At 40.2% G+C, this 12303-nt stretch overlaps 1 protein-coding gene across 1 annotated transcript in view; it reads left to right on the top strand.

The window, feature by feature from the left end:
• The window catches only part of PKP2 (plakophilin 2), a 121987-nt gene that overhangs the window by 15115 nt on the left and 94569 nt on the right, over window positions 1-12303 (top strand). The window contains exons 2-3 of the mRNA XM_006874766.1: window positions 7257-7369; window positions 7847-8529. Coding sequence (XP_006874828.1) covers window positions 7257-7369; window positions 7847-8529 — 796 coding nt within the window. The remainder of the gene's footprint in view (window positions 1-7256; window positions 7370-7846; window positions 8530-12303) is intronic.

Below are 12303 nucleotides of genomic sequence, written 5' to 3'. Positions count from 1 at the left end.
AGAACAGGGAGTAAGAATTGAACAAGATAAGAAGTACAAGGGGACTTCAAAATGTTCATGGAAAATTGATGAAAGATAATGGAATTTTTCATAAATGTTTTGAAGCCTCCTCGTACATATATTAAAATTTTTCAGTCCAGGAAATGAACCCTCTGTTACATGCCTACAAGTGAAAGCAAAAGACCACCAGTTCAGGTACGTGGTTTATGATTCTTAATGAGTCCTCACATATTCATGGGTTTTTTTTAAGCTCCTAATATTATTAGGCCTGGTGTGGCACTGTGGGTTAATGCACCAGACTGCAAAGCCGGTTAAACTTCAAGGTTGGTGGTTCAAGCTCACCATCTTCTCCTTGGAAACCCTACATAGGATCACTATGGGTCGGAATCGACTCGACAGCCCTCAACAACAACAGTATTATTGGTATGACCACAAGGACCCTTTTAAGTATGAATTGCTGTTTAAATTCATTCTAATAAATTTCAAGAGACCATGCTCCGTGTAACTAGCATGCTTCCACTTTTATTCCAGTATAACAAAGTGAGTTTAAAATCTTTAAGATCTGCAGAGAAAGAGCTATTCTCATCCAGAGCTTGCTGTAGAAAGACCAAATAGGAACATGATCACTTTCAACTTTCAGCTTTTGTTTCTAGCAAAAGCTGATTGTGAAACAATACAGTAGAAAGGCATTTAAATCAGTGTGGTTGTTGTTAAATGCCATCGAGTCTGTTCCAACACATAGCGACCATGTATAGGATATCCAAGGTGTGGCTGGTGTGTTGGAATGGCTGACCTGGCAGTTTGCAGTTCAGTGCTTATCCTACAGCACCACACCAGGATTCCTAAATCAGTATTAGTGGTCAACATCTGCAGATTTCTATGCATATATTTTTCTGTACCCTTTTTCAAGGAAATCTTTCAATACCTTCATCTCTAGAAATTCTCCTATTAGGGATCAATGTAAACCAAATCACTTTTGAAACCATTCTCATAGAGTATTGTAATCTTGAAAGTAAGATCTTTTTATAAAAGTGAGTGCCATCTTTGTCTCTTAAATAGAAGCAGGCTATTTAAAGTTTTTTGTTTGTTTGCTTAGTATTTTGCTATCATCTAATTACCATGTAGCTGTAAGGGACATTTTAGTTGATTCTTTTAGAGTGAGCTCATAGAGACAGTTAATAGGTTTTCAGTGACTAAATATTCGGAGGTAGTTCGTTACTCTTTCTTCCTAGTCTGTCTTTCTTCCTAGAAGCTCATCTGAAACCTGTCCACCATGGGTGACCCTGCTGGTATTTAAAATACCGGTGGCATAGCTTTCAGAATCACAGCAACTCACAAGCCACCACAGTATGACAAACTGACAGACGAGTTTTGGTCTCTTTACAGGAGCAGAAAGCCTCATCTTTCTCCTCGGAATGGTTGGTAGTTTCGAACTGCTGATCTCTAGGTTAGCAGCCCAACTCGTAGCTACAACGCTACCAGACCTCATTCCAATATTTGAATTGCTGTTGTTATTAAGTGACTTCGAGTCTGCTCTGACTCATAGCAACCAAGTTTAGGGTTTCTGAGGAGAGACTGGTGAAACTAAAGCATCAAACTGGCAGTTCAAGCTGGCTTTGCACTCCTGCAGATTAACCCGCAGCGCCACACCAGGAGGATAGGTATCTTCTATGGGTCTCAAGCCTCAGTTCTACTACTTCCTGTTTGTCTACCCAAATGGTGTGCCACTGTAGGATAAGCACTAGACTGCTAACCACAAGGTCAGTGGTTCAAATCCATCAGCCCTTCCTCAGAAACTCTATGTAAGGTCTTTATGGGTCAGGACCAACTTAATGGCACTTAACAACAACAACAGCACACTTATACACATGTGTGTGTATGTTTCCTTCTGTTTTTGGAGAAGGATGTGAAGAGTTATTTTATATGTTTAATTAGTCATACTATTATATATTTCATTCTCTGGGTGGACAGAAAATAATGACTTCCCTAAAGAGAGAGGTTTCTATCCTGGCTAATATTTACCTTTTCTTCTCTCTCTCTTTTTTTTAAACCCAGTCCACAATTTCTTTAAAATCTTAGAACCCCAACTGCTAATTCACCTTTTATACACCATGCTGATCTCAAACTTGTGATTGCCTAAGCAAATTAATTTGCAGTGTTTGTTTATGATTGGCTTTCTGACCAGAGAAACCATATATCATGCCACCTGCAAGTGGAATAGCAGGTGTCACATCTTTTTGTGTGTGTGTATTCCTTAGGAAAAGAGTTCATGGTTTAAAAACGGATCTTTTCTGTATTAAAAAAAAAAAATTCCTATTACTAACTACTAACCTTGGGAACAATTAAATCAGTCCCAGTTCATTCATGTGAAAATTAAAGAAGAGGTTTCCTTTTATAAGGATTTATGTGAACAAAAAAAGAATTAATATTCATAAAACATTTGGCGTTACCCTGGCAAAAGTTCAGAGAAATAATAGAATGATAGTTTTTAATGCTTATATCAAGAATTATGATCATAATCCCTCCTGGGTTTAGAAAAATGACAATTTCAGTAAAATCACTCTCCAAACAACAGAGAAGAGTGTTAAAGAGGAACGAAACCTGATTATTAAATCTCTTTGCAACTTAAAGCAAGTAACTTAAACTTTCTCATTTATAAATGATGATAATAATACCTGGATCTGTGCCACAGAATATTGTAAAGATAAAACACATAAGATACTGTGGGTGTAGTAAGTTATTTAATATGTCTCCTCTAGCCTTAGTGTTTCAAACTCCCATCAAACTATTCTTTTTGTGATGGGTCTGGTACTGGAAGGTGGGAGAAGATGCTGATAGGAAGCTGTGATTCAATTGTGAATGATTGCTGACAGGGTTCATTGTGATTATAAAAAGTTGAACCGCTACAAAATGAGCCATCTGAGTTGGATCAGAATCTCACTAACATCAAAGAAGAGCCGGGAGTGGAGCTTATCCTTTGGACCCTTAAATCCCCCTGCATTAGATCTCCCAGACCCAGGGACAAAAAATTGACACCAGGGGAGAGGCCAAGCAACAATAGCAACAGAACCAAAAGTCAGAGCATCAGGTGGAGCAAGGAAATCTGAGTGTCTTTGGGCAGGAGGCTCACTTGTGGAGTGGGGTGGGGTGCTTCCAGGCACTTAATTGGGTTTCTGACCCACAGAGCTAGAGCTGAGCACCTTCCGCTGAAGCTTATAGCAGACTGGAGTGCTCTTTGGACACTTATCAGCAGTGCTACAAGAGCTTTGTAACATTACTGGATCAAAGCAGAGGCCAAGTGCCCATAGCTGAGGGGCCAAGAACCAGAGAGAATGCATGGTACAGAAAAAAAATGACCAAATAATTTTATCCTGAATGTTTCCTGCTTTGTAGTCTGTTAACTTTCCTAATAAACCCCATAACTATGAATATGGTGTCTGAGTTCTGTGCAGCCAATGCAGTGAACTCTCTAACCCAGTTGAGAAGTAGAGAGTGCTGTGGGAGAGATGGTTGATGCCATTTTTGCAGATACATTGAGCTCTTTAAAATAAAGCAATATTGAAATGTTGTTGTTGTTATGAGCTGTGGAGTCAATTCCAACTCATAGTTACCCCTGTACAGGGTTTCTGAGGCTATAAATCTTTACAGGAGCAGAAAGTCTCATCTTTCTCCTGCGGAACAGCTGGTAGTTTCAAACTGCTGACTGTGAGATTAGCAGCCCGATATGTAACCACTACGCTACCAGAGCAACTTCAATATTGAAATAGAAGACATTTATATAAGTTTCTGTAAAAAAAAAAAAAAAAGTCTACCTCCAATAACCAAAACTCATAAACATTTTATTTCAATAAATCTGATTATTAACTGTTTTGATAGGATACACTGTTCCACTGGGTCCTGTCAAAAAGTTTTGCACATTTTAAACAACCTGACAGGAATTTTAGCCTACAGCTGGAAAACCAAACCAAATCCACTTGTCATCGAGTTGATTCGAACTCATTATCATCCTATATAGGGTTTTTGAGACTGTAAATCTTTACAGGAACAAACAGCTTTATTTTCTGCCAAGGAGAAACTGGTGGGCTTGAACTACCAACTTTGTAGTTTGCAGCCCAGTGCCTAACCCACACTTTGGCAGGAATCTCGGCCTGCAGATGGGAGTAACCCTCTGTTTGCTGTTCTTCAAGATCTGCCTGTGTTAGGAAGTAGGTCAGGGTACTACTGCAGGTGATGATGGGTTTGAGGGCCCCCACTTGCAGAAATGTTGCTGGGATTCCTAAAATCACACCCTTTCATCGTCTGCCACTTTAATATGGCGGTTATGTGCCGTGGAGTCGGTTCCGACTCATAACGACACTGTACAGGGTTTCTGAGGCTGTAAATCTTTACGGGAGCAGAAAGCCTCATCTTTCTCCCGCGGAACAGCTGGTGGGTTCGAACTGCTGACCTTGCGGTTCACAGCCCGATTCGTAACCACTACGCTACCAGATGTTTCCAGCTACCATCTACATATAACTGTTAGTATTTTCTCATTATTAATTGCCTCTGACTTTCATATAGTCATTATTCATACAGTTTAAAATGTTTACCATGAATACACCAAAACCACTTTATAACAATACATTAAATTTGGTTTCTTATTTAACAGTGACAAATAAATTTCCTCCAGGCTACAGTCTTTATAGTAAAATTTCTGGTTTTGTGTGGTATTGGAAAAGGGTAGCGGGAATTAAGTAGTCCCCTCTCTCTTCCCTTCTCCTCTCATTCCCCCTTCCCCTCCCCACCCTTCTCTCTACTCCCAATGTTGTGAGGTCACCAGACCCTTCAAGATTAGAGCATGGATGTTCCCTGGACTTGTCCAGTCTAGTCTTCTTTCCCCCACCTGCACAGCCCTTGCAGCCTTGCTTCCTTGTTGACCTGGGTGTGGTGGGTGGGGAGGAGAGACTGAACAATGGATGCAGTGTTAAAAGAACCGAAGGCAACCTCTGCTGGAGACTCAACCAAGCATTGCCAGTTGAATCGTCAAGACCTTTCACAACGTTTGCTCAGAGGGTCTGAGGAGAAGATTCCTTTCACTCATTCAAGGTCCATACGTCATAGAGGTTAACAGCTAAAGGGCTCCTGACCTTCTGTCAGCCCTTGTGGAGAAGTCAGGCCCCCAGAAAAGGAAATGCCTGGTTTAACTCTACTTTCCTGGACCTCAGATGACAGCTACATGCCTGCAGCGGCCTCCTCCAAAACCCCTTGAGACCTGAAAATTGTTTGTCAGCCAGATTGCTTGGCTCCAGTAATAATCCCCATTTCTCTCAAAATAACTTGTGAATTTACCGTTAGTCTTTTGAAATTTTAGGTTTACAGCTATTTGTTGGAAAAACATATTGGTCTGTTCTAATTGTATTGGAAAGGAGCTCTGGTAGCGTAGTGGTTACGAATCGGGCTGCAAACTTCAAGGTCAGCAGTTTGAAACTACCAGCTGTTCCACGGGTGAATGATGAGGCATTCTGCTCCCGTAAAGATTTACAGCCTCGGAAACCCTGTACAGGGCTGCTGTGAGTCAGAACCGACTCCACGGCACATAACCACCACCACCAATTGTATTGGAAAAAGACAGCCTGTAGGTTTTATGCTCTACATCTTTCACAAGTTTCTGAAGCCTAGAAGACCTAAGGGAGTGTTTTTCCACCTAGGATTTTTTAAAGAATGCTACATGACAGAGGAAGAAATTTTAGTTAAAATTAGGGAGCTAGAAATTGCCTATGTTGTGGAGTTGTTTAATCATTTTCATTAGCCTTAAAAATAAAAAAAAATAAAAAGGTAGAAAGGATTTTGAAAGAAGAAAAATGTTTAAAGCGGAAAGAAGGATAAAGAAAATGAAGAGGGTTACAGTAATCTTCTACCATTCGCCCCTCCCCGCTCAAAAGGGAATGTTATAAGATGTATGACACATACATCAATTGAGAATCCATGTAAGCCCCACAAAGCTGAGCACAATGGGTACCTCCTACTTAGTGTTTGCAGGAGAGTAGGCTGGCTATTAGACCTCCAAACAAAGAATGAGCCCGTGATTGACAGAACCAGTGGGGTTCACTCTCTTATACCAAATACCTCAATCCAGGCCTTGTCCTTTGTAGGTATCTTTTTCACGTTTTTGACCCTGCTGCACCACCTTGTGCTTCATACAAGCCACCTTATCTAGAAGTGGTGAGTCACTATTTATTGCCTACAGTTATTACAAGAAGTTTCTGAGTTTCTGCCCGGGGAACAGATTTTTCCTGCTCTCCCTTGAGAAACTGAACTTTATAGTTGTGTTGTTGTTGTTAGGTGCCATCGAGTCACTACCTACTCATAGCGACCTTATGCACAGCAGAACGAAACACTGCCTGATCCTGGGCCAACCTCACTACTGTTGCCATGCTTGAGACCATCAATGCTGCCACTTAGCGAATCCATTTCGTTGGGGTTCTTCCTCTTTTTCTCTGACCCTCCACCTTACCAAACATGATATCCTTCTCCAGTGACTGGTCCCTCCTGACAATATGCCTGAAGTCTGAGAGATAAAGTTTGGTCATCTTGGCCTCCAAGGAGCACTCTGGCTGCACTTCTTCCAAAACAGATCTATTGGTTCTCTGGGCAGCCCATGGCACTTTCAATATTCTCCTCCGACACCGTAACTCAAAAGCATCAATTCTTATATGGTCTTCTTTATTCATTGTCCAGCTTTCACATGCATATGAGGTTATAGTTAGGATACCTAAACCAATAGGGTGGTTCCCAGATTCTTCATCATTGGAACAACCAAATGGTTCTGAATTTTTGTGAACTCCCCTTTCTCACCCTTTTTTTTTTCAGAAAAGAAACAAAAAAATCACTTTTAAAGTTAGATTTTTATTATGAAAAATTAGTAGAAAATGTGATAGACTTTGATTTTTTCCCTCCTGCCCCCCCCCCCCCCATACACAAGGATGGTGCTAAACCAGCAATTGAAAATCTTAATGTAAATCTATTGTTGTTGTTAAGTGCCATCAAGTCAGTTTCTACTCTTACTGACCTTGTGTAAGGTTTCCAAGGAGCGCTAGTGGGTTTGAACCACTGGCCTGATAAAGCATTCCAGTGCTTATCCTATAGCTCCACACCAGGACTCCACTATAAATTGAATAGTTGTTTTATTAGCCTAATTACTTAAATTTAAAATTTTTATCATAGTATTTATTGGCCCACTTCTATTCTGAATTACCTTCATGTGTGCTTGATTGCAGGAAATCTTCACCGAACCAGCAGTGTTCCTGAGTATGTGTACAACTTGCATCTGGTTGAAAATGATTTTGCCACAGGGCGTTCCCCTGGCACTAAAATGTATGACATGTTACAGGTAGGATATCAAAGAATGAAACCCCAGTTATCAGATTACCATGAAAACGTTTTCAAACTTCCTTAGATTAGTTTTTTAATGTTTAATATTTCTCAATTCCCAAACGAATTATAAGAAAGTTGATTTTATGTTAATGCCATGAGAAATTGGAAGCTTTAAGTAGTATCAAGTCCTAGTGCGAATAAATATCCAAATAAACCAAGTCTTGCTTTAGAAAAAGTCTTTAGCCAGAAAGGGACACCTTGTCCATCTGTGTCAGAGAAAGGTACGTGTTGTACAACAGTACTGGAGTAGTTGTTGTTAGTGGCCATCAAGTTACCTCCAGCTCATGGTGACTTTATATTATAACAGAATGAAATATTGCTCGGTCCTGGGCCATCTTCATGATGGCTGATATGTTTGAGTCCAGAGGATAGTCTTTAGAAAAGACAAAAACTGTTGTATGGCTCATTTAAACTTTAGTTCTCGCTTGTGCAGGCAGGCACAACTGCTACTTATGAAAATCGCTGGGGAAGAGGAACCGCACAATACAGTTCACAGAAGTCGATGGAAGAAAGGTCCTTTAGGCAACCTCTGAGGAGGCTTGAGATTTCTCCTGACAGCAGTCCTGAGAGAGTTCACTACGCACACAGCGACTACCATTACAACCAGAGAAGCCAGGCGGGGCACACTTTACGGCACCAAGAAAGCAAGCGATCCACCCTCCTCATGCCACCAAGATATGCTCGTTCCGAAATTGTTGGCTTCAACCAGGCCAATGCTGTGAGTAGACAGCGCCACTATGACACGTATCACAGACAGTACCAGTATGGATCAATTAACAACACTGTTTTTGATGCTGTTCCTGTCAGCCCAGCAGTGCTCACATATCCCAGGCCTGGGACCAGTCACAGCATGGGCAACCTCTTGGAGAAAGAGAACTACCTTACTTCAGGCTCTGTGACTGGGCAAGTGAGGCCACTGGTGCCCCTGCAGCCTGTCACCCAAAACAGGGCCATTAGAACCTCCTGGCATCAGAGTTCCTTCCACAGTGCCCGCCCTATGAGGGAAGCTGTGGATTCAAGCGGGAGGAGAGCACATATGACGGCTGGCCAGGTGGCAGCAGGAGGAAATGGGAATTTGCTCTCCGACCGAAGCTCTTTCAACGACTGCCAGCTTGGGTAAGGCCCCTTCTGATTTTGTAGTTCAGTTAGTGCCAGCACATTCTGTTCCCACAGCCCTTACAACAAGCTGCCACTTCTGGGGTGGAGAGAAAGGTTTCCAGAGATAAGTGATGAAAATAATGACTTTTTACACAGCTGCCTAATTGACAGATCAGCCTGTTTACCACAGGGAAAACGGCCAACCTACCTGTTCATATGGCAGTTTTGTGGGGAAATAGGACATTTCAATCCATCTGTCCCAGATTAAATGCTGCTTGGAGGGGGCTACCCTAGGCTATATGATAATCTGCTCTAAGGAAACTCCAAGTAGACCAAAATATGGATAATTTCATGCATTTTTTTTTTGCAATAATTTCTTGAAATAAAGGAAGGAAAAAGGCAAAAAGGCTTGCTCCTGGTGCTGAGTGAACCTCAAATGCTATTTTGATAGGCACGATCATAAAGAGACAGTTGGAGCTAAGGAAAGACAGCTGATTTCTACATGCCTCTTTCCTCCCTTTGATACTTGATACTTATTTTTTATTCCAGCACCAGAAATTTAGAGAGTATTTTTTGGCAACTGCTGAATAATGAAAACAATGGAAATTTAAAAGTCATTCCTTTGTCGCCCCTATTTACATTATGGCTTGACTAATTTAGGTTTTGAAACTTAATTCTTGTCTGAGCTTTAACTTGGAACACAAGATTTGTTAAACTGAGAAATGTTGAGAAAGGTTGAAAATGGATAAATGATTCAGTCAGTATCTCCTGAAGTAATCTAATATCATTATGGCAAATTGTTAACTCTGTCATTTTTGTTGGATTTCTAAAAAGTTTCTTAATAAATGTTATTATCTTAAATTATCCTTTTAAGTGAAATTATGCAGTGATACTCATTTATTAGGGAGGGCCTGGTGATAAACAGCTTACCAAAAAGATTAATTAGGCCAAATTAATCATGAAGCAGGAAACATTTTTTAATGAAGGAAATTTGCTATAAGACTTCTACCATTTCCTAAAGAAAGTAGCTATTTTGTCAATATGGATACATTTATAAAGAGGAAAATTTTCATGAGGTAATTAATTTTGGAAGGAAAAGATAATGGATACTTAAAAAGTAATAATTCAAAATTTATTGAATGCCTCCTATTTCCTAGGATTTGCTCAAGGCAGTTTTAATAAAAATGATTTTAACAGTAACAAAGCTCTCTGCCACCCCATAGCCTCCATCAGCAAGGATCCTTTTCTTCCTCCTCTATGACCCCTATGCTTCTTAATAGAAGCATATATCCACCCTGCCACTTTCCAATTCCTTATCAACCCATTGCATCAGTCCCCACCGTTTCACTGAGCCAGTCTCCCAACAAATATACTGATTTACATTGCAAGCTTAATTTTAAGTCATAAGCAGATTCATATTCTAACCCTTATATTACTTAACCTGTCAGCAGCATATGATACCCCTGGTATGCATGAAAGTAAAGGTGTCTTGGCCCTCTTCTCTCCTGACTCTTTGTACTCTTCCCAGGAGGCCCTGTATACTATGTCATCACCATTTCTGAAGTCTTATCCTCAGCTCTGCCCTCTCTGCTGAACTCCAGGACTATGTATCTAACAACTTCCAGAACATCGCTAACTAAACTTATTTCTTCCCTACCTCTACTCCTAATCATTCCTGGAAATCATTCTTATTTCGTCCCACCACAGTCAAATATATCACTAAGCCACAATTTTGCTGCCTTTAAATTCTTTTGTCCTTTCCATCGTCATTGCACACACGTCTACCACTGACCTTGTATCACTCAAAACCATTCATTAGAACTGTGTTAAAATGGTCTTCCCAAATCGAATTGTTTCCCTCACCAGGGTAAAATCTTTCCAAAATTCCACCAAATATTCATACTTCTTCGCATGGCATACGAGGCCCATCACATTTTCATATCTTCTTATCACTCCAGTCTCATGTCTCTCTGCTCTTGTCTGTCTTTCATCACCACCATCTCTAAACACACAAACATGCCAGCCTCTTGGAACCACTGCATTTCCTCTAGTGGAAGCTTTATAGATTCATTCTATCCTTTCTCCCTTCTCCTCTTTCCCTTCCTCTGGCCCTTTATATATACAGCTGTTTCACTTGGCTGCTCATAATTCTGGATTTAGCTTCAACACCACCTTTCCCCTTACTACCCCCCTCTAAACCTGGTTTCTGTTAACTCAGATAAGCAGCACTGTGTTAGGTGTTTCTAAAAGAGGGATAGACTGAGGTTGTTAATGTACTTGTCTGCTCACCTTCTTGACTGTGAGCTTCTTGTAGTATCTTACTCATCTGTATATTCTCTGAGTTCTACAACAGATGGCATTGTACCAATGTATGGTGAAAGAATGAAATATGGACTCAACTTTTTGTCTTCTGGTTGTTTTGGGGTGTTGTTGCTGTGGCTCAGGTTCTAGAAGAAATATTAAACATATTATTTAGGATTGCTGTTTTAATGGACAGTAAATTTTATAGTATTTAATCATATTTCAAAGAATCAAAGGGGGACACCGAGGTGAAGAAATTTAAAATAAAAAGTAAAAATCTCCTATTCCTGATGACTCACTGAATTAGCCTCCTAGAAACCAGAAATCATAGAAACCAGCTCCTCACTTTGATCTTTGAAGGGAAAACTTTGCTCTCTTTGGTCAATAGAGAGAGGTCTAGAGGTATTATCGATAATGAAGACAGTAAATGACCCAAGGCAGGTTCTATGTCTGACTTTCCTCCTTCCTTTGGTATTCCCTTGGCTTATTTCAAGCTGTTCACTGAGAGGCCTGTCCCTTAAGACCACACACTCTGTTTTCCTTTGTCCTCTGTTGTCTCACATTTCAAGCTCTGCCTATCCCCTTATCTTTTGTATTTACTTTTCTCTGTTTAGTAAAGTTATCACATGGGAAGGAATATTTGTTTCATATTATGTGGAACATTTGTATAGAGTAGCTAGATAAAACTATAAATCTTCATAATGACATAATATATTAAGCAATGGGTCAATCTGTCTTTATAAGAAAAATGTGGCATCAGTTACTAGTGCAGCAGAAAACTGAAACATTGTATTAAAGGAAACCAATAGTCTAAATGAGATTGATGAAAAAGGGTTAAAAACCATCAAGTAAAGGATTCTAGCTAAGTATTTCTGAAAATCTTGTCTCTGTACTTATTTGGGACTGGTGATTTAACAAGTGAATATTAGATTCTTCTAGTGTGCCCAGAAGAAATGAAAATTGAATAGAAAAGATGAAGATCCAGAAGCCAGCAGTGAAAAAGAACTACCTCATATAAATAACCACTAGGTTTGTGTTGTGCCTACTTGTTATGTGGTAGGAAGCCAGGAAATAAAGAGCAGTGTTCTCTGGAATTAGTTGAGGTGAGGAAAACGTGGTACAGAGACTGAATCGTAGTCCAGTTTGTGACAGAGTGATAGAAAGCAGAAAAGAGGCCACGTTCTCCTTCTCTCTTAAAATATTTTTTTCACATTTTCTTAGTTGACCTGTTCTTTCATTTTCTATTCTTTATTTCTTAATTCAGCTATCTCTGTCTCCATTTTAACAGCACCAGGCAAGGATTTATTGCTGCCTAAGTGAAGATTCTTTTAGTGCCCTCGTTGTTAAGTACCGTGGAGTCGATTCCGACCCATAGAGACTTTGTATAGGGTTTCTAAGGGGCAGCTGGTGAGCTTGAACCACTGACTTTGCAGTTCAAACAGCTTTGCAGTCTGACGCATTAGCCCACAGTGCCACACCAGGACTCCTAGT

Source organism: Chrysochloris asiatica, unplaced genomic scaffold (assembly GCF_000296735.1).
Source record: "Chrysochloris asiatica unplaced genomic scaffold, ChrAsi1.0 scaffold00299, whole genome shotgun sequence".
NCBI classification, from domain to species: domain Eukaryota; kingdom Metazoa; phylum Chordata; class Mammalia; order Afrosoricida; family Chrysochloridae; genus Chrysochloris; species Chrysochloris asiatica.
The sequence above is the reverse complement of the archived record's forward strand: the minus strand, read 5'-3'. Positions and strand labels throughout refer to the sequence as shown.